Here is a 23,172-nt window from a genome sequence, read left to right as displayed (position 1 = left end):
CAGATGGTGATCAGTTGACAGCTCAGCACCTCTCTTCACCAGAATGTCCAAAACTTGTGGCCTCAAGTCCGAAGAAATGACTACAAAGTCGATCATTGACCTTTGGCCCAAGGAGCTCTGGTACTAAGTACACTTATGAGCATCCTTGTGTTCGAACATGGTGTTTGTTATGGACAAACCATGGCTAGCACAGAAGTCCAATAACATTTCACCATTCGGGTTCAGATCAGGCAGGCCGTTCTTCCCAATCACCCCCCGCCAGATTTCCCAGTCATTGCCAACGTGAGCGTTGAAGTCCCCCAGCAGGACAATGGAGTCTGTAGGTGGGGCCCTGTCCAGAACCCCACCCACCCTCTCCAAGAAGGCCGAATACTCTGAACTGCTGTTTGGTGCATAAGCACACACAACATTCAAAGTTTTCCTCTCTGCGACCCTAAGTCACTTTGAGGCAACCCCCTCGTCCACCGGGGCAAACTCGAACTGTACGGCAGCCAGCCGGGGACTTGTGAGTATCCCCAAACCTGCCCGGCGCCTCTCACTTCGTGCAACTCCTGAGTAGGAGAGGGACCACCCCTTATCGAGGAGTTTGGTTCCAGAGCCAACACTGTGATGGAGGTGAGCCCAACTATATCTAGTTGGTATTTCTCAACCTCCCGCACCAGTTCCGGCTCCTTCCCTCAAAGTGAAGTGACATTCCACGTACCAAGAGCCAGTTTTCGTCGCGAGAGGCCGTGACGCCATGCGACATCTCGCCCCCTCCCGCCGCTAGGTACCTGGCGCACAGTACATGTCATAGAAAATACTGTAACAACCCACGTTACTGATTTAATGTAAATAGTTGCATTGTGGGAAATCTGTAAATAATGTCTGTAACCGCTGGGGCCACTTCGGGGGGAAATGGTGGGTTGACTGTGTCTGCCACTATGTTGGGGGAGCTTAGGAGTGCTAAGGTAGGCTGGCTGTAAGCGCAGGTCCTGGAGGAAAAGGGGTCCTCGGACCAAGAGCATTATTCCCTTTGTGCTGGTGTTCGAATAAATCGTTCGTTATGAACGCTGCATCTGCGTCCCTCTTCGCCCCATCCAAGCTCACGGCGCTGCGCGCCACCATACAATGTGTGCACATCAACGCACCTGGACGCACCAATATCCAACATAATATAGTCCCTCTATAAAAAATGATGATGATGATATAATAATAATAACTGCATTTAAATCTTTGGCCAAGTACCAATATCCCCCAGCAGATGTCCGTATGGATCTGTATAAGAAACTTGTTTACTGATAATTATCCAGTTTACTGCAGTAATACAATGAATGTACAGTATAAGTGCAATTGTGTAGTTTATTGACGTTTGGTATTCAGCAAATTTGAAAAGAAAAAAATAAACTAAAATGAATCTGGGGAGCAGTGTCTCGCGGGAGGGGGGCGTGTATTCGTTAGTATCTTTTCACTTAGAATAGCATGAACCTGTTTCTAAGTATTATATCATGTGTGCAGCGGAGTTAAATAGCTTTTTGTTGCTATTTTGGAACCCCACTCTTTGTATCGTACGGTTCCGCTATTCAAACTTGCCGTGGCCCACGGCGTGGGAATGAGAACGCTTGACGCATGACGTCATACGACTTGTATGACGTTGCCCACACATGACGTTTTACGAGGAAGGCTTCGGGCCGGCTCTCCCACTTTTACTTTTTTGTACTTCTTGTGAGGGGACCTAGCTGTTGTAATAACACTTTCAGCTGTGATAGTAAACACGTATTACCCAAGTTCTTCATTTAGTAATTCAGCAGGCGTACGCTACTTGAGACCGATTACACAGGTGCCGAAACTATGATGCGCTTCCCTGACACTTCCTTCCTTTAACCGACGACGACGATTTGTCAGTCAAAAGCGCAGCAGCCAAGCAGCGCCTCCCCGGCACCGCTCGTTAAAAAACGCAGTCGCGCGACCACAGCGGACACGCATGCGCAGAGGCGGGCGCGTTCGGTGTAGCTGCGTCCGTACGGTCGGAACCGAGAGGTGAGTGAATACGCTCCGCCGCCGACTGTTATTAAATCACCTTCACGCAGACGGGCCGTTTTTTTTTTTTTTTTTGGTACGTCGCTGTGCGTTTTCTGCGGTCGAACATCTACAGCGCCACGTGTGCTGTAAAGCGGAGTGAATTCGGGGAAGAGGGTGGCCTGCGGTTAGCTAGTACCTCAGGGCTGCTTCAGACTAATTATAATGGATGGAGTCGCGGAGCGCGCGACCGTTTCCTCCTGTCCTCGTCCCGCACAGCTGAGGCTCCTCTCACGGGCTCCACTGCTTAGCTTTTACGCCGAAAGTAAACGTTGTGTTACCGTGGTGGAGCCGTGAGATACTCACCACCATTCCCCCCTTTACACAAACGGGGGACAAGAAGGAAATGTGCTAGCCTAGGCTAGAGTACTGTTAACACACTACACAGTACAGTAGTACATAAATAACATACACATGATAGTACAGTACACAGTCCATACACACACAGCATACATATGTATACATGTACTATATGTACACTGTGTATATAACACAGTACATATACACAGATGTACACCATACAGTACATGCATACAACATACAGTACATACACATAAGAGTGTACATATAGTACATGTATACAACACACAGTACATATGATATAGTGTACATACACACACTACATAAACACAGTACAGAGTGTATTTGAACTCTGCATGCAGAAAACATACACAGAACATCTCTATACACAACAACATATACAGACTACATACACACAACATACAGAGATGCACTTAAATCTGAAATTAGGTCCTCTAACTTTCTGTACTTTTCAATGCTCATAATTTACCCCCCTCCAATTGGGCAAATTTAAACTAGTTGTGACACGTGACCACTGTCTCCCCTCACAGTTTCTTTACATATTGATGTTGAGTTGTCATTAGATAAAGACAAATTTTTTTCTGTAATCTTGTTTTATTGTTTAGTTACAAATGAAGTCTGTAAGAATTCCTTCTTTTTTTTTTTTATTACATTTGTTAAGATTTCTTTTTCTCTTCAAAGAAACAGTGAATTACTAAGATAACCCTGACTAACCTGCAGTTTGTGGTACAAAGTCTTTTTATGCTCTTTGGTATTTTTCATTTGTCTTCAGTCCAATGAGGAATCCTTTGAGCTGACGCATAGAGCGAGCTGTTTTTACGTTACTTGTCACACATTCAGTGTCCAAGGCTGTCTGGAAACTGATATACAAATGTTCATTAAGATATTGTGTTGTGTTGTTTTTCTTCTTTTTTTTCCCTCAAGTATTTTGGGAATTGGGCAAATGCCATGAGCTGCTGACACAAAGAACTTCTTGCGGGATCTCATGGACCAGCTGCAGCTTGTGGCGTATATTGGGCAGGACCAGGCAGTGTTAAACTAAGATACTTTTACCCATCAGTTTCATTTTTACTGTGTCTGTTTAGCTGTATTGTTGTTGTTATTGACTTGATCCCCTGTTGAAGCTGTCGTTGGAAGTGAAGTCATGGTACTGAAGAATTTGTACAGATGAGTATTCCCACGGAGAAGTTGAGTGGGCCGACACTACCTGAGTTTACTTCTCGAATTAATCCAAAGTACAATAAGAACTAAACTAATGACCCATTTAAAACATGCTGTAGACACATTGAAATCATGAGACAGATGTATTATTTTGTACATTTCACAAAAATGTTTTTTGTAGTGTAGGTTGGAAGTATGAAGGTGAATTTATACCAAGAAAAATATGAAATATAGATTTTATTAACTACCGTAGAGCACAAGTAGGTGCCCTCTGCTGTTTAGAACGACTCTGTCAGATAATTGTGTGGCTGGTAAACAGCGATAGTAGGAGGCCACAGGGGTCAGAGTTCACCGGTTTTCTTTGCATTCTGCTATTGATCTTCGTCACCCACCCACATCTCACCGTTGTTCTGCAGAACCACAGTACAACTTCATCGTAAGCGAGATGGTTCCTCTTGTGAACTGTCACGTCCGCGTTCAGCTCTGGTTGTCCTTTCGCTCATTTCCCGGACACCTTTATCACTGCAGGCGGCATGATGCACATCCTTAATAACTAGTATAAAAGTAAATTATTTACACTTTTGTATATTTGGCCTGATATATTCAGTTTTTCCAGAATTAGTGAATAGGAAGAAATTTTATTCTTTAAGAAGCTACAACAATATTTTACACTGTTGTTGTTTTTCTTGAGAAGACTTTTAAATGAATGCTGATGGCAGGTTGTTTTATCACAAGCTTGGCCTGGTTATTGATCCCTTGTTTTCAATAGATTTTGTGGGGGATGGCACTGCTCCTGGATTCCTTCTGAAAACATGTCAATATGTCGCCCTCTCCTTATTTCCTTTGTTATGGAGGTTGTGGTGGTTCTGTTGAGACCATCACTTACCCTGATGCTCGCTGCCCAACTGTGGGTGTGAGGCTGTATGAATTACGCCAAAGAAAAGAAAAGATGTACACTAACTTGCGCAGCTTCCCAGTCTCTTGGCTCATAGTAGTAAAGAGCAAAGCCTTATGTCCATTGAGTTCCTGTGAAAATAAATAGCCTGGCCAGTGGAAAAGTACTTTTTTTGGTCCAGGATGTCTGTCATTTCCTTGTGTTACAAAAATGAGAATTTTGTTTGCTTTAGCAGTCAGGGTTTATCCTAAATATAGGATTGATTCTGGTCTACCTTACATTTTCATCTTCTAGAAGTAAGCTGTTCGTAATCCATACTAAACTTGTCCATATGTCCCATTAAAAACACATCATCAGTTTTGGATACCCAGGCCATGGTATTAGTTTCATCCACTTTAAAGATGTGCAAGATTTGTGTGTGGGTTAGCAGGGTATATTCCTATAGGCTGATGTACTAAACTTATTTCTGTAGGTCCAGGTCAAAATATGTTTTTAAAAACACATGAATGTAATTAAAGTATATGTTATTGTAGACTGTTTCAGGGAGTTAGTGGGAGGAACAAACATCTCATTTACTTGGTTGGATATGTACCTGCTTATTTTAGGTATGTTATTGCTGCTTTAAGGTCAAGTGTAGAATAACAGGTTTGAATACCAGTGATTCATATCCTTACGTTATTCTGCAAGTGCTTTGGAAAAGTCGTACTGTGCTATGGTTGCTGTTAACTATCTGTTCCTTCATAGAATTTACAGGGAAATTCAAAGGTTTAATTAGAATAAGATTTTACACTTTACCACACTTGACGATTTTTCGTAATTCTGTGACATTTTGGAGATTGACAGTACAAGTAATGTTGTGTTGCTGCGTACTTTTAATTTCAGTCTGAATTTGTAGATGTCTATTTAGGTTTCTGTTGTTAGTGCTTCAGTATTGTGGTTCTGATTTGAACACAAAAGTAAAAAGTAAGGTTTTACCTGCCACTTTTGGGTTAAACGGGAGAGCCAAAGAGCGTTTCCCTCTCCCGCCTTAGCTGAGAATTGTGGGTTGGCCCTGCCTGTATACGCAAAGGGCTGGGCTGCCTTGGCCCTTTCTGCTCTTCACAAAGCCACTTGAGAGGGCAGGGTGAAAGTGCACGATTGACAGCTACACGTCCATTTCCATGCGTTGTGCTCCATCTCAGTGATACCTTTCGTTTTTAGCTGATTGCATTGGAAGGACTGAAGATGACTACATCATGGAGCGACCGACTGCAGAACTATGCAGACCTCCCGGCCAATATGGATGGACTTGCCATGAAGAAGTATCGTCGAGAAGCCTACCACAGGTATAATGCTTTTTGGCACAACTGAACCCTTAAAACTTGCTTTCATATTAAGAATGCTTTAATTGGGGTGCCTTCTGTGGGCTGAGCCTTGCGCTAAACTGAATTTTCCTGGCTATTAAGTATTTAACATACTGTCTCCATTTTTACTAAAGTGGTGATGTCCTCTTTTTTCATGTGGTCTTTTATACATTATATATACCAATCTTATAAACATTTTTGATACTTTAGTGTTCATGTGGCCACAGATTAGTAGGTTTGTGTCCTTTAAAGGATCATTGTTAATAAAGCTTGATTTTGTGGGAATTTAAAAATGCCACGTATTTCCATATCATACTTTTCAGATCGAGATTTTGAAACCCAGCAGCTGTAGGTACTGGGGGTTGAAGTGATGCAAGCAGTTAATGCTGTATTGTGCTGGATGTTCAAATATTGCTCAGAGATCAGAGTGGAGGGTTTTCTGTTTTTGTCTTTAGTTTTACTCATATATCTCCTGAAGGAAACTGTGGTCTGTTGCTCCAAAAATGTATCCAAGCAGTGAGTGACTGCATTCAGTGAAATATTTTTCTTATATTCTCTGTACCTAACTTAATTGTGTATTTTAGGACTAAAAACTAAATTTTAGGACTAAAATCATCTGTGCTGTATGTTATTAATCCTAATATAACTGTATTTGTTATAAGAGCACGACTTGATCCCAGTAAAGTACAGTTCAATGTCAAAAATTCACGTGTAGGTCAGCAAATGATAATCAGATATTATCCCTCTTAGCATTTCTGCATATTTACTATTTTTGTAACTGACTAATTTAGTTGACATTTTATTGTTAGAAGAGGAGCTATAAATAGTGCTTGTACATAGCAGGGCCCAGTAATGTTGTTTTTTTTTTTTTTTTTTAATTATTCCCAGTATTTTTCTCTTCATTGTGCCATATGAGATGTATTTCTTTTCATTGTATTTTCTTTGGTAGCTGTTGTTGTTTTTTAGAAGTAAACTATTGTGTGCCTTTCTTGTCATTTGTGAAGTCTAAGGTCTCTGTGTAACTAATCAAAATTTGCCATTGAATCCTGTTGATTATTTTGCCTGAGGTATATGTTTCCATGGTGACAAAACAGTTTTCTAGAAAAACTGCAAAAATGCACAAGTGAAGAGTATGTCACTCTAGTTGGTGTTGCTTTGGTGCTGTACCTAACTGTGACACCCAGGTCTTGGACAAGATATCACCTACCTTTCCACAGATACTGCATTCCTTTGTGTGTTGCTGTCTCTTAATTAAATAAAAAAAAAAAAAAAAAAATTACATTATACTGGCCTTTTCAACTCCATAATTGCAATGCATTTTGGCTGAAATTACACTTTACTAGGTCTACTTATTTAATCAACAAAATATATTCAACTCAAAACTTGTCAAAGCTGAAATGTGGGTAACAGTTTTTTGTGCTTTGTGTGCTTTGCATTTTTATAGAAATCTTCTATCCCTACAAAGTAATTTTGTAATAATTAAAACTGCATGAGTATTTGTCTACCTATCCATCTGTCTGTATGTCTAAACCATAAATGATCTTGAACACTAAGGAACAACCTTTGACTTTTTGAGATCAGATGTGTCAAGCATGTTGTGGCACCGATACAGACAGTCTTTTGCCTGGAGCTCCAGTACTTACTTTCCTTTCAGGAGTGCCATTGCATCTGCAGGCAAATCAGGATCCTGAGACCTCCTGTGCATTGGAGACATGCAAGTTGTAAACATGTTCATGACCTGATTTACAACTATAAAACATATTTATTTTTTTAAATTTTTTTTTAGTTTGCTGTGATATTTGATGCATTATAATCAAAGCAACTGTTTAAAAACTCACAATTGACCACTACTGTAGACTAGAAGATTATTCTAAACCTGAACTGTATGATAGTTTTCACAGTTGTAAGAGTTAATTTGCATACAGGGTGATGTGTATTATTAGGGGCACAGCATTAAATGCAAAAAATTTATCAACTACTATTAGTTCCATAACATCTTAAAGTAATTTAAAATTCACCACAGTACCATCACTGAGCTTAGTGATAATTAATTATAGTCTATGGTTGCTTTCAAACTTCTGGTCCAGATTGGTACACTCTGATTGAGTTTGCTGATTGTACACTTTCCCTTTTTACCAGAGTGTTTGTTAACAGAAGTTTGGCAATGGAGAAGATCAAATGCTTCGGCTTTGATATGGATTATACTCTGGCAGGTAAGTACTTCATCAGGTCCTTTGGATGACATGCTTAGTCTTCTCTCTGCGCAAACAATGTGTGTGTTGACAGTCCACCGTTAATTTTTGATGATATTCAACTGTGGCGTTCTTTGGATGCCTTGGCGTTACTGAGAAATGAAAAGTGGCCTCAAAAATATTCATAGTTTGCCTTTGCGTGGTGTCGGTCATTGTGTTTTTCATTTTTCTTAATTTGCAAAAAGCTTCATGAATAAATTCCTTTAACTTGGATTATATTGAGATGACACTGTAGATCTTATTATGCACGTTATGTCCTGGTTATTTGCCCAGAAATAAAGTAGGAAACATGTTTATTGCACAAATATGTGGCAGAGGATGCAGTCAATTCTTTAGTAGTGTTCATATGTTAATGCATTAGTGATAACAAAGTTATTATTGTAGTATTGAGTGTATGCCTTTTTTTTAAAAAATTTTTTAAATAATAGTATCTAGTTTTAATTTAGCACCCAATATTTAACAAGTAACTGTGACTCAAGCAGAGGCGAGGGATATTTGTTTTATTTGCTGTCCCTCTGCTGCTGGCTTGATCATCTGTCTAAAATAGCCCTCCTTTGAGAGGCACCCCATTTCTGTGACATGTGAAACAGATGTAGAGGAAGATCTCTTGCACATTGACTGTTGCAGGCTTATCCGAATGTAGGTTTTTCCACCAGCCAGAGCTGATTTCACCTAGTTTTTGAGGATCCGTAGTAAAATAAAAACTAGTGAGTGGATGAGTTGTGTAGATACAGTGATAACTGGTGGAGGTGACACAGTAGAGGGAGAATGTTTCTGCTTCTTGCCATATAGGGATAGCTGGTAGTATAGTGGTTAGAGCTGCTGCTTTTGGACCTAAAGGTCGCAGGTTCGAATCTCACCTCTGGCTGTAGTACCCTTGAGCACTTACTCTAAAAAATTGCCCAACTATATAAATGGGTAAACAGCTGTTTAAAAAAAAAAAAAAAAAAGTCAACATTGTAAGTCGCTTTGGAGAAAACCATTAGCTAAGTGAATAAATGTACTGGTAACACACTGGCATGTTGTCACAGAGCACCATTTAAACATGCATATTATGTAGTAAACATTGCTTCTGCTTTTTCCAGTTGAAATAAGAAATACTCATTTCATGTGCTCAATTCTCTTGTTTTTAGGGAGAAGTGACACCTAGCGTGATTGTCTGTATTTGTCTGTAATCGGGCCCCACTGATGTTTGTGGAATTTGTTGTGTATCAACAGTATGCAGACACAGAAAAAGCAATTGGTCGTAGTGTAATTACCTTGAGTGAGCCGTGCTTCACCACAAGCATCCAAAGGTCTGCTTGGATTACATTAGCCAAGTCACTGTGGGGGAAAAGGGCACTTGGTAATGGTTGTGGCACAGTCTGATCATAGGGGAAAGATAACTTGTTCGACATGATAACTGAAGAGGAGTTTGGAAAAGCAACAGAATACTTTGATGTGAAGTATCTGGCTGTTCAAACTGACATATCACAGTTGCATTGAGTGAGTTATTTGGCAAATTCCCTTGCCTGGATTTGCATTTATTTTAATGGTAGTACATTTTATGTAAATATTTGTCTCTGCAAGCTACAAAGATCTGGTAAGCAAAGAGAAAATCATTATTTTCTGAACTATTCAGCAAAAGTGAAATTTCTTAAGCAAAGCGTAAATGAGGTTTCGGGGCAGAACTCAGCAATGTAGATGAAATACGTCTCGTGGTTCATCTTCTGGAACTCGCAGGCTTGTTTATCTTAAAGCGAGTGCATAACCTAGATGGAAGTGTGAAGTGATACTGGCGGTAAATTCCTGGTAAGTAATAATACCATGCCAGCAGGACACGAGGGCATTTATAGCTGACGTGCATAATTATCTGTCAATGAGTGTGTTCACAGCATGAGGTAATGGAGACAGCCCTTGCCTTGGGGAGATGGGGATTGGGGTTGAGGGGAGCTGTCAGTGCAAGGAGGAGAAATATGAGAGTTTGTGTACTGGAGTGCGGGGGGAGGGCATAAAACTCAGCGGTTGAAAGGGCTAAATTACAAAACACGTCGGCAACACACCGGTGTCATTTACCATCCTGCCACTCTTGATCTCGAACTGCAATACTTAGGTCAAGCCTTCCATTATGGCCTTATTGGCATGTGTTCATCTACAGCCTCTCTCTCGGCTCTGTAAGAGTGTGTTGTTACTTTAACAAATAAAGCTGTATCTGACCTTTGGATGCAAAGGTCACAGGTTCGATTCCCACCTCCAGCTGTAGTACTCTTGAGCAATGTACTTACCTTAAATTACTCCAGTAAAAATGATCCAGCTGTATAAATGGGTAGGTAGTTGTAAGTACATTAACATTGTAAGTCACTTTGGAGAAAAATAAGTGTAAATTTAATGTAATGTAGCAAATACTCTACAACAGCAGCGTTCAGTATAGGAGTGACTCACGGAATGCGTTCGTATGTGAACCACCTTGTTTTATCAGCACTAATTTTAGTATCTTGGCAACTACACAAAAAACTAAGCAAGTTTATGAACTTTGACGCGAACAACAAACACAATAAAACACCCTATATAGTAACATAATCAGTGAGTATCTTTATACCCACCAAGATATGCTGTACAAGCAGTTGTTTCAGCAGGTTAAAAATGAAGTTGCAGATATTTAACATTTCGTAAAGAGGCAATCGCACATGGAATTGTTGGGCAAAGTGTAATTTTGTAAGTAAGGATTCTGCTAACTACACATTTTAGTTACTTGCAGTGCAAAAAAAGCAATTGTGAAACCAGTAATGGAGCATCCCTGTAAGCTTCCTCTCTGTGGGATGCTATATAGCACAAGCTATGCAAAGAATGTGGAAACTAGGGAGCAAATAGCAGTGTGAAGCACAGCCGAGGTCTCAGTTTAACTACCAGGGTTGTTTCGCGTTTGCTCTACCGTTTGTTTCAGAGTGTATTCTGCAATAAAGCCGTGATTTATATTCTGGCTCAAGGATCTCTGTGGTTACATGGCTAAAGAAGTGCCGAAGAAGGTATGTTGCGCATTCCGAGCAGACCATGTTGCCTGGAGCTGAAGCAGTGCAGCTGTCATGACATCACAAAAGCAGGATACTCTGGTTGACCCTCAGCAACTCTTGCTAGTTGCACTCGGGGATGAGGCACCCAGGCAGAAATAGCCCAACGCCAGTGGATAGCTCACGAAGCTCCATCCAGCCGTTTGCCCACAGGCTCCAGTTATTACGTAAAACTGTTTGCTTAGCTGGCCAGAGCAAAGCTCACACAATTGGGAGACATTTTGGCCAAGAGGGACCCGTTTGCCGGACATTCTTAGAGGAGCACATTGCGTTGGTTCCCATAGTGGAGAAAGAATGAAATGTCTTTCACTTCTCAGATGTTAACCAGTTAACTAGCTGTTGACCAGCTGTTTGGGCCTTTTGTAGCGCTGCCTTCCTCCCCAGAAAGCAATGTTTTTCATACTGTATCCCGAGAGGTTTTATAGAGCAGGGACATGACTGGAACTTTCCAAGGTCGAGGCCGAGATTTTCTGCTCACAAAAGCAAGCCGTGGCGGGGAAGGTGATGAAAGGAGACCACCTCAAAATAGTTTTCTTTGTAGATGAGCTGGGTTTAGAGCGAAAGGGGAGGCGTCGAGGGGCTGCCATTAGCGGGGAGGAATGTGTTCGGCAGACTTCAGCGCTCCCTGGCAGCGTTCCTGCCCTCCCGTCCCCCCACCTCGCCAACCCACCCTTGGCCGGGATGCTCTGCTCCGCACAGGGTTTCCGCTTTCTCTCGCGCTGGCCCACGTCCATCCGCTGCTGCGCCGACAACAAGCAGAGCTTCGGGCTGCGGTTGACGCTCCGTTTTGATATCGCGCAAGACGATCTGTCTGGAGTTGGGCCGAAAACGCAGAGCCACAAGCTCACGTAGGCTTCTTCCTTTTGTCCTGATCCTCCCATCAGAATATTGAACCGCTGTCAGCTCTGTGACACTTGGTAACTTATGTGGTCCTGCGTGTTAAAGTATTGCATTGCAGTGGAATGCTTGGTTGGGTCACGCACTTAATCCTTGGATTAGACGGGCTACTCACCGAAATCCTTCCCTATTGTGCATGATGCAAATATAGACCTTTGTGATGCTTTCATTTTTTTCTTTCTTTTCTTATTTAGGTGGTTTTATTTAAAAAGCACTGTTTAGTTAACACAACACATACACACCAGTCAGTTTGTCAGATGTCAGTTTGAACAGAACTGGATATTTCTCACTCATTGCATTCAAAATTGCAGTTTAATATTTTACACAGTTTTACTGTCATGTGTTTCATTCTTTAGCTATGTTATTAAGCGTCAGCATCCTACAGGCACTTTAATTCAGATTGAATTTAACATTTTTATGAACACAAGCAGTAAAAGTGTGAGTACTGCTCATGCAGTAAAAGTGTGAAGAGTGAACATTTAGCAATTTTGAGGATTAAATCTCCTATTTAATAAGCATACTCATTTAGAGAATGTGGTTTGGACACTTAAGTCCCTGATTTCCTATTAATTACAGCCTGTTTGGTCATTACCCACTGCAGTGTACAAGTCACCAGAGTACGAGTCCCTGGGTTTCGACCTAACTGTGGAGCGGCTGGTCTCCATCGGGTACCCCCAGGAACTCCTCAACTTTGTCTATGACCCGGCCTTCCCCACCAGGTGAGGAGCGCTGTCAGTAATGACTGACATTTCAACTGCACACACTGTGAGGTATCTAGCATATTGGAGACAGCAGTTCTCAGCTGAGTGGCAGCAGAAGCATGCAGGACCTCGTTGGTCTGACCCTTGGATTCTCAAATCACTGCAGCTGAAGCTAAAAAGGAAGAAAAACGCACACAATCTCATTCTACTTTGGTCCTGGAGGACTGCATTCAGCATGTTTTCTAGCTCCCAATACATGACCAAGATACTTTGAGATAAATGTGTTGAATACAGCAACTTGAGTCAGGTGGCTCATTGCCTGTATGGAACAGAAAGGCTTACTGCTTTCAGTCTTCCAGAACTTTAATTGAATAAGGCTGCCCAAGAAAGGGATACTCCAGAATGATCCTTTCATCCGAACTCATCGCTAGTCATGTGTAAACCCTAGCAGTAGATTCAGCCATTTAGGTGCACGCATGGTGACAGTGACAAGTGACATTTTGCAGAGGTCAGTGTGCATAAGGCTGTATAATTAGCCAGTGTCACTCAAGTGTTTCTATCAGAAGTAGTGCGGTAAGACACATGAATAAATTAATGAATGCTGCCGTCTTCCTTACCAACTAAAGGGGCCTTGTGTTTGATACGATGTATGGCAACTTGTTGAAGGTGGACGCTTATGGGAACATCCTGGTCTGTGTCCATGGCTTTAACTTCTTGCGTGGGTAAGTACAGTGTGAATTTTTCCAACCGTTTATAAGGTGGCCCAGTGAGGTGTTAGTGGTATGCAGTGATTTTTTTTTTTTCCCCCCCATTACCTATTTCTGTTGTCAAATTGGCCTTTACCCCTCAGTCCTGACATCCGGGAGCTGTACCCAAACAAGTTCATCCAACGAGATGACACAGAGCGTTTCTACATCCTCAACACTCTTTTTAATCTTCCAGGTGAGAAACGCCTGAGCTTTACCATGCTCTTTGCATTGCCACTGTAGACTAACAGCTGTCCTGGGAAAAGTGAGAGTGAGATATTGTACCTGGAAACATATACAATTATTCCTAGAGAGTCATTTGGAAAGCTTTTTCCACATTGTGAAACTTATTATAGTGACCATCTTTTTTTTTCTTTACAGAGACTTACCTTTTCGCATGCCTGGTAGACTTTTTTTCCAACTGCGACAGATACACAAGGTAAGAGCAGTGCCTGTAATTTCTCTTTGCAGCATGCAAATGTGCCAGTGAGACAGCACCCGGCGAGCTGGGGAAAGACAGCGTGAAAGGCCCCGCTCATGGATCCTCTGCATATCCGGCCAAAATCCAGAGGGAAGATATGGGGGGGGAAACACTACACTGCTTACAAAGCAAAAAAAAAAAAAAAAAAGTGCTGTGCTGTTGGGTAGGAACTGACATGTTGTCATTTCCTATTCAAATGAGACTACAGCAGAGATGTAACACTAAACACGTTAACCATGACAACACTGTCCAGAAAACATGTTATTTGCTCCTTGTGTTACAGACTTTTTTCCACCTTTGTAATATTGACATGTCTATTTCTTCTAGTTCCGTGTTATTGCTTAATGAGTTGTATGAATGACAAATGAAATTTGGCAAGGTGGAAAAATGTTTTCCGGGTGCAATCAAAATAGATTGATTTCCTTCGTAAACATATACGCTGCATGTATTTTTGGCAGGTATTAAAAGGCTGCATGGAGAAGTCTCAGCTTTGTATATTTTCCATTTTTAAATGAATAAGTAGCATGGTTAAGTGTAGTAAGTCGGGGACACAAGGATGAAATTTGATTGCGACTTGAAATGGATGCATGGCCTCTGGGATGACTGTTGGGCTTTTCGGTGGAGGAAGTGATGTTTGGCTGGACATGCGGCTCCATTTAAAAGAAACATGGGGGAGTGTGTAGTACCAGTTCCAGGCCAGTCATCACAGGGCACTGTTGCTGCTTCACTTTGCTCTTTCTGTTCGTCCCCTCAGCTGCGAGAAGGGTTTTAAGGATGGGGACCTCTTCATGTCCTATAAAAGCATGTTCCAAGATGTCCGCGATGCCGTAGACTGGGTCCACTTCAAGGTGTGTGCTACCTTTGCTCGGCGTAATTTGTTCAATGCCATATGGTTTTGAAAATGCACTGTTTTTTGTCCATACTGTTGTTGCTTGAAAGTGATGCGCACAGGGTCCTATAATTCAGTTAAGTGCTAAATAGTGGGGACATGAGTACCTGTCGTCAGCGTTGCCTACCATAGCTTTCCTAAAAGTCTCTTTTGTCTTCACCTTTAGGGGACTTTGAAGGAGAAAACTGTAGAAAACCTGGAGAAGTATGTGGTGAAAGATGTAAGTAAGATGTTCTGTCGGGGGGGGGGGGAAGGGAACGATTTTTTTTTCCTTCCATGGATTTTTTTTCTATTAATTAAATAATTGTAACGAGATCATGTTTAGCAATCTCTTGAATATAGAACGAATTTAGGACATTCAACTGTTTCAACCCGGTGCTATTATTAGAACACACACACACACACACACACACACACACACACACAGAGCTTCAGAACCGCTTGTCCCATACAGGGTTGCGGCAATCCGGAGCCTAACCCGGCAACACAGGGTGTAAGGCCGCAGGGGGAGGGAACACACCCAGGACAGGATGCCAGTCCATCACAAGGCACCCCAAGCGGGACTCGAACCCCAGACCCACCGGAGAGCAGGACTGTGGTCCAACCCACTGCGCCACCGCACCCCCTATTATTAGAACATTAAACTTTTAATCTCCTTTCTGTATAGTATTTGAAACTGCTGTTCTGTTGTTCAAACCGTTATGTAATGTCTGTTTTTTTCATCCCTTTTTCCTTTTCATTAAGGGAAAACTGCCCCTTCTCCTGAGCCGAATGAGTGAGGTTGGCAAGGTGTTCCTGGCTACCAACAGCGACTATAAATACACTGATGTGAGTCATGCCTTTGAAATAAGCTGTTTGTGCCTTTGTTGTATTTGAAATGTCATCATTACATTAGGACACTAAAGACTTTCCATTTCTTCAAGTGTAACGTCTGTTCTGTTTTTGAGTTATGACTGAGTGCTGCTGTGTCTCTAGCTGGTGGTATCAATATAGGCTGTGTTTCCCATAAAGCTGACGTTTGTAATCGTTTCTTCCAGAAAATCATGACATACCTGTTTGATTGTCAGAATGGCCCAAAGGTAAGCAGACATTGAGTGACAGTGCTTTGAAGACACTGTTTGCGTTCCCATGTGGAGCACTGTACAGATGTGCTGAACCGGAAGGCCGATGTGTTACAGGGGTGCGCGTCCCATCGCCCGTGGCAGTCTTACTTTGACCTCATTCTGGTGGATGCGCGCAAGCCCCTCTTCTTTGGAGAGGGGACCGTGCTCAGGCAGGTGGACACTGTGAGTGAGCTGTCTGTACCTTCGTGTGAAACAGCTTCTTCATTGTATTCGCTGCGTGGTGTGTCCCCACCGGGGGGGCTACATGTCATCGCGTTCTGTGTGTTCGCTCTTTCAGACTACAGGAAGGTTGAAGATTGGGACGTACACTGGACCACTGCAGCATGGAATTGTGTACTCCGGAGGTACTGTACAGCTCTTGTAGGACTTCCTCAAGGCTCAATGCCAGCAAAGATGTTTAAAGACCTGGCGACACAGTGATCAGTACAGTTGTAGCATTCTCTATATATCTATTTAGAAATTGGCAATGAAAAAGCTAAGCTGGAACATGCAGAAAGCATTTAAATTAAGAATTTTATACCTACAAAGTACATCAGACAAGTATAGTAAACCACGTTTAGTAGACTTATACCTAATTTGTTCCTGACAACCAACTATCGAAAAACTGGGTGTTCAAATGGTGTTGTTACCATTTTTAAGGACAAAATTTCCAATTCCAGAACCCTGTCCACCATAAGTGATGCCTAATATCGTAAGGACAAATTAGTGTAAAAGTAACACTTCATATACTTCTACTTTTTTGTGGTTTGTTCAATTTCTTCTGCAAACCCCTCCCCCCCCCCCTTTTTTTTTTTTTTTACTGCACATGCAGTTGCAGCAGCAAATATAGGCCTGTATATAAAAAGCTAGTTTTCTCAGGTTTTTTTTTTGGTCTATATTTCAAATATAGGTAAGAGCAATTTTCTTTAACAAATTTTCAATTTCTGTACTACTTTATAATTTATAGTAGTCATTTTTTTTTCCTCTTGCTCCCCATCACTGCTACCGCCAAAGGTGTCAGAACCCCCTTAGCGCACACACTCTGGGTCTGTAGGGTAATGGAAAGCTATTTGTGGAAATTTCATTCATGAGGGGTCTAGTGTACATAAAATTAAAAACATTATTTAATGAAGTAAACTTATCGTGATGGCATGCGTGCACTGGTCTGAGTAAAATGTACTCTGAGTGTGTGAGGGGGCGGTTCCAACAATCAAGTGTATCTGTTTCACACAGCTGCTCAGATCTCACTTTATTGCACTGGACCAAATGGTGCAGCCTGTATAAATAACTATAACAAGTGGTGGTGTTAATCTCAGATCTCATACATGGGAAAACGAGAGGTTGGGAGACCAAATAATGGGGGACCAGTGTATTGGTGTAGGGGACAACTGGTAGGTTTACTCAGGGGGTTCACAGTCCAGCTGGACTGAAAATCTGGCCTCAGATGTCTTGGACCAAGGCTGAATAGCAGTGTCCTAACACTGCCTGGTGTGTTGATCTCACCCACAGGCTCTTCTGACATTGTGTGTGACTTGCTGGGTGCCAAAGGCAAGGACATTTTGTACATCGGAGACCACATTTTTGGGGACATCCTGAAGTCCAAAAAGCGCCAGGGCTGGAGGACCTTCCTGGTTATTCCCGAGCTGGCACAGGAGCTGCATGTGTGGACTGACAAGAGCTGTGAGTCCGCTTACGTAGCACCGCTGTGAAACCTGTCGGCTTCTAGAGATGGGAGGTCGCCAGGGTCACGCAGTCTGCTCAAACTGACATTTCTCTTTTGCAGCGATTTTTGAAGAACTGCAGAGTTTGGACATTTTCTTGGCAGAGCTCTATAAGTGAGTACAGATACCTGCCACTCCGTGCTCATGCTGTACACACACCACTGTGGGCTAGTCCTCATTATTACACAGCGCTCTGCAGAGCGATGATAAGGTCCGAAAGTCTCCTGGCTGACCCGACAGGAACAGACTGGCCCAGGACTATTTGTACACTGTGAACTCTGTCTCTCTGCCACCAGGCATCTGGACAGCAGCAGCAACGAGAGGCCTGACATCAGTGCAATTCAGAGACGCATCAAGGTACCTGGAGATTAGCACTGTATGCTGAGTTTGTCTTTTTTTTTTTTTTTTTTTTTTTTTTATAACAAACTTGAAAAGGGCTGTTATTTCTCTGCATTTAATATTTCCCATAAACGCATTAAAAACTTCTCCACTTCTGAAAGTAACTTTTATTTGGTTGCTTAACAGACATTTTTACCTAATGCTACATATAGTTTGCCATCTGGGCAACAAGTTGAGTTGTGCTTAGAAGTGCCTCCTTGCACCTCCTGCAGTAGTACCCTTGAGCAAGGTATTTACCCTAAATTGAATTAGACTGGTAAAAATGACCCACCTGTATAAATCATTGTAAGAAGCTTAACCTTGTATGTCACACTACATTTATCATTGAGCAGATGTTGTTCTCCAAAGCAGCACACAATAATTAGCTAGTATTTAGCTTATACCATGGTGACTTACAGTGCAACAAATTAAAATACACTTGGAGCAATTCAGTATTGCATATTGAAATATTTTTGCATATTTTTATTGTAATGGGTACAAGGCCATTGACGGGGAATTAAACAGCAGAAAATCACATTTTATCAACTGGCAAAAAGCAGCGTGCAGACTAAAATCTGTTTTGGTGGGTGTTTAGACTCGGTGACAAAGCACCACAAGAAAACCAGTATCAATGTACATTTGCTTCCCGATTAAGCCTGAAAAATGCCACCTTGCTCCACAGAAAGTGACACACGACATGGATATGTGCTATGGCATGATGGGAAGCCTGTTTCGCAGCGGATCCAGGCAGACTCTGTTTGCCTCCCAGGTGATGCGCTACGCTGACCTGTACGCCGCATCCTTCATCAACCTGCTCTACTACCCGTTCAGTTACCTGTTCAGAGCTGCACATGTGCTGGTGAGTCCCTCCCTCCACCTTCAGCATATCTCTCTCCCTTTACACACACACACACACACACACACACACAAAGCAGAATACCAGTCCAAAAAAGAAAAATGCACCTCTAGTTCAATGAGGACCAGGGCAAACTTCAGTCAGGAACAGGGGCTTCAAACCCACATTAAAAACCATAATCTCCTGTACTTAACTGTGGATGAAGACCACCGATCTGGAATATCCCTGCCTGGATCCCTGACTGATTTCTTGGTCCAACCAGGGATAAAAATGGACAGGAGTATAATAGCTGCTTTATAAATAGGAATAAAAGCCAGCGTTAAATCCCTGTATCAACACAGCTGCCAGAGTTTTGTGCGTGCGTGCGTGCGTGCCAGCCACCAGACCAAAGGGCTGCTGTGTACAGGGGTGGAAAGGGGACGCACAGCTTAACGTTGTTGCCCTTTGGGTCCAAAGGAAGCAGCTCTAACCACTGTGCTACCGGCTGCTTAATTGTCAGTGACTATTGGAAAGTTGAACTGAATACCATACAACAGCCGGTCAGCACAATCGTTTAATAAGGTAAAAATCACAGGAAGTTTGATTGCTTTCAAGGAAATACTTGGGATGTTTACAAGAAACATTCAGGTATTTGGAATGAAAAATCTGTTCCCTTAAGAGACACTTTGACACTTATAGACACTTTATAGATTTAGCTAATGCTTTTCTCCAATGTGACTTACACTAGTAACGTTCTTTCTGTTTACCTGTTTATATAGCTGCGTAATTTTTACTGGAGCAATTCAGCTTAAGTACTAGCTCAAGTTTAGCTCTAGCTCAAGTTTATTACAGCTGGAGGTGGGAAACAAACCAGTGACCTTTGGGTCCAAAGGCAGCAGCTCTAACCACTAGAGTACCAGCTGTCTTGGTATTTCGATGCATTTGTTACATGTGTCGGCGTAGCTAGTGAACTGTTAGGGTGCGAGCCGACATGTGCTCTGTCTGAGCAGTGAGCTCAGGGTGACTGGAGAAGTTGTCCAGGATGCGAGTGAAGGAGGGACACTGTCCCTCCCCACCTCCTGCTGGCCACGCATTGCAGGGACCTCCTGTAATGCTGTACACTTCAGCTAAGCGAGTACCTCAATTGAAGCTCTGCTCCTCCACTGTGACGCCACGTGCTCTTCCTTCACGCCCCCAGATGCCCCACGAGTCCACGGTGGAACATGCCCACGTGGATGTCAATGACACCGAGTCGCCCATGGCCACCCGCAATCGCCACTCCGTGGATTTCAAGGACTCAGACTGCAAGAGGAGCCAGCTGACCCGCTCCATCAGCGAGATCAAGCCCCCCAACCTGTTCCCCCAGACGCCCCAGGAGATCACACACTGCCACGATGAGGATGATGATGAGGAGGAGGAGGAGGAGGAGGAGGAGTAAAGTCAGCAGAAACCACCAGGTTCAACTCCTTGTCATGTAACACAATCCCATTTTAGGGAAGACCTGTAGTTGCACAGAGGAAGAGATATTTACCTACATGTACAAAGGGCATGCTTTACATCTTTTAACTCCCCCTCCCCCCAACATGTCATTATTTCCCATTTTTCCTTGTTTACTGGTTTACTGCCTGGGAATAGCTGGGGAAGCTTCAGTGTCGAGCGGTTAGGAACAGCCACAACTGCAGTGCCCTTTCACTTTTTCTTCAGCAAGAGTCACTTGGGCATTTTGCTAAAGCAAACAGAGTTGAAGCTGAAACTGTATGCTGTGCCTCTTATCGAAGGAAGAGGACAGTTGTGCACCCGCGACACACAGGAGCAGAACAGAGTGCGCTGAAGGGCAGCGGGACACCTACCATACGCAGCATGAACCGACACGTAGGGTTGCGTGTCAGTTGTTCTGACGTACAGAACGGTTTGATCTCGTGGTACTGTACTCATACAGCATGCAGAGTTTGCAGTGCGGTAAATGTTGGGCCAAGTACTGGCATTTTCACATGTGGTGACTAAGGAAGCAATATGTAAGGTTTAACATGGAAGCTCAGTGTTTTAAAGCACAAGTACTTTGTACTATGGATTTACTCAGAGCAAGTGCTTCATCTGTCACACGTTTCCCTGTACTGATGTGTGACACCATATACGTCGTACCGTATAAATATTGAAGCTAGTATAGAACTGACACCTGTTTCCTATTAGCATGTTTACTCTAGTGGAAACGTGAGGTTACCGGTTAGTGGGCTGCTGAAATTGCGGTAAAACACAATGGGAATGTTGTAATTGTGCTTTGGTTTGGGTCCGGGCTCCCCTCACACAGTTGTACCCAGAAATTGATGGGGCGGGGGGTGGGTTGCTGGTTTGCCTCCTGTGTACTGCTGCTCCATTTCTCCCTGTCTCTCAGACACACACACACACAGGAGCTGCCTGCTCAGCACACTTGAGCTTGCAGGGTGTGTAGCTGAAGTTTTTTTTCTTCCTTCAACGGAACTCTGTGCAAAACCAGTATTTTGTCATTAAGTGACTGACGGGGGGAGGGGGAAGAAGTGTTTCCTGTGAGATGCAGGCTGCGCCACGTGGACTCACTGACCTTGCACTGCATGGCCCTCAGGGATCCCGGGGGGTGACCCGGCCTCAGATGCGCTCCTCACCGAAGCCCCGCGCCGGGGCACCGTACACAGGACCATCTGCTTTCGGTCCATGATGTTTTTCCTCAGAGGGGCCCAGCAGGCCAGCGCCTTTTATCGCCTCTCCACCCTCCAAGGGTCTCGCATGAGCACAGAAACGCATCTCTGCCCCCGCTGGTATGCAGCATGGTGAACAATAACTGCCTGTGTCTTTTTTTTTTTTTTAAAAAAAAGCTCTTTTCATTGTACCATTTGTGAAAGTGTAACAAGTTGTTGTGATGTACTGCTAGCGGTGCACGTGCTGGAGCACTTGTGGATGGAGGGCTGCAACCACTGGCCTTCCCTTACAAGTAGCGTTGTGCAAGTACTTTTGTTTTTGAAAGGGCCCCAGAGGGGAGCGACCTCTTAAGGTTCAGACGCTGCAGTGCGATGTACGGTTTTTACCGTTACGACGCGTTCGTACACTGTACTGTGAAAATCGGAGGGTGCGTTTGTGTCCGACGGCTGTGAACAGAAAGTCGATGTCAGCGCGGTACCGGCCAGGGAAACTAACGTGGCTCTTTTAGGTAGTTTGCAGCCTCTGCTTCGCAGCTGGTGGAGGACGGAAACGGAGTGCAAACACATTAGCGTACCGACGAGTGACGTTGAGCGAACAAGCGGAAGCTTTACGGGACTCTGCTGACACTTTGAACCAACGGCAACAGCAGGTTATACAGAAACGTGGTGAATTCGTGGAACAAGCAGAACTGTTAAAGCCTGACATGCCTCACAGCAGTAGCTGAAGCATACTATTACCTTTGCATATTAACCTTTTTCAGAAGATATTTTAGCAGCGATTTCCCCCCATGCATTTTTTTTTCTGCTTTCCTTTTTTTTAACTCATTGCTTTGAAAAATGTTTCAAAAACGGTTCTTGTAACGCAGTTTAATATAATGTGAACGGTTAAGGAAGAGTAAAATGGTAAAAAAATTTTTTTTTTTTTTTTTAAAAACCCCATATCATTGCTCTAGAGTGCCAAAACTTTAATGAAACTGTCATGGAATATTTTTATTATGTGTGTGTGTGTGTGTTTTTAATAAAAATGTGTATTTAGTTTCCCTCAAATTTAGCTTAAAATTTTGGAAAATTTCAATATAAATAAAGCTATTAACCCTGTTGTTTTTTCTTTGTTTTTATTATACATGATACATCTTTTCAGGCATTTAGTTAAACAAAATATTTTAAGATGAAAGAAAAGTAGATTTTAGCAGTTTGACCAACAGTTTCAGTTGATGCATGATATGATTTATTCTAAGCAATATAACTGACTACCCCTGTGAGGTATTGCTCTTATTCAAAGGAACTGGTTAACAGAATAAAGGTCCCCCAACCAGTGATTTGGTCAAATCATTTACATTATTATACGGACTCTCATTTGGCACAGCAAAAAGAGAAGCCTTGATCATTCACTTAAGGAACTTACCTTGTGAAAGCACAGTACTTAAAAGGTTGCACTTTAACCTGAAAGTTGCTGGTTCAAGTTCCAGGGCCCTTCGATAATACCTCTGAGAAAGGTAGTTAACATCAACTGATCCCGTAAGATACCTAGTTGTAGAAACAGGTAAAATTGCACAAAATCACAGCTAAACAAAATAACAATGCAAGTGGATTACACACCTGGAGTAAAGAATATGCGCAATTACTCATAAGACAGTATTTACAGTACGCAGAAGTAGTTTTCCTGCATGAA

General features: G+C 42.7%; 1 protein-coding gene across 5 annotated transcripts; it reads left to right on the top strand.

Moving 5' to 3' along the window:
* Nucleotides 1-1,700: 1,700 nt before the first annotated feature.
* nt5c2b (5'-nucleotidase, cytosolic IIb) lies at nucleotides 1,701-22,541 on the top strand. 5 transcript variants are annotated; one of them, XM_018750944.2, is made up of 18 exons: nucleotides 1,701-2,019; nucleotides 5,636-5,760; nucleotides 7,918-7,991; nucleotides 12,576-12,693; nucleotides 13,302-13,397; nucleotides 13,526-13,617; nucleotides 13,803-13,860; nucleotides 14,657-14,750; nucleotides 14,958-15,011; nucleotides 15,536-15,619; nucleotides 15,829-15,870; nucleotides 15,970-16,077; nucleotides 16,193-16,259; nucleotides 17,404-17,574; nucleotides 17,678-17,729; nucleotides 17,912-17,972; nucleotides 18,676-18,852; nucleotides 20,027-21,283. In XM_018750944.2, exons 2-18 carry the CDS (start codon nucleotides 5,660-5,662, stop codon nucleotides 20,264-20,266), a joined length of 1,689 nt encoding a protein of 562 aa, XP_018606460.1. In that variant the 5' UTR covers nucleotides 1,701-2,019; nucleotides 5,636-5,659; the 3' UTR covers nucleotides 20,267-21,283. The 5 variants fall into 5 exon arrangements, with proteins under 5 accessions (XP_018606460.1, XP_018606457.1, XP_018606461.1 ...); XM_018750941.2 differs by lacking the exon at nucleotides 1,701-2,019 and adding an exon at nucleotides 6,102-7,499 and having other exon boundaries at nucleotides 5,681-5,760; XM_018750945.2 differs by lacking the exon at nucleotides 1,701-2,019 and adding an exon at nucleotides 7,433-7,492 and having other exon boundaries at nucleotides 5,690-5,760.
* Nucleotides 22,542-23,172: the final 631 nt, after the last annotated feature.

This window comes from Scleropages formosus, chromosome 16 (genome assembly GCF_900964775.1).
Source record: "Scleropages formosus chromosome 16, fSclFor1.1, whole genome shotgun sequence".
In the NCBI taxonomy this organism is placed as follows: Eukaryota; Metazoa; Chordata; class Actinopteri; order Osteoglossiformes; family Osteoglossidae; genus Scleropages; species Scleropages formosus.
This window is presented reverse-complemented; position numbering and strand designations above follow the sequence as displayed.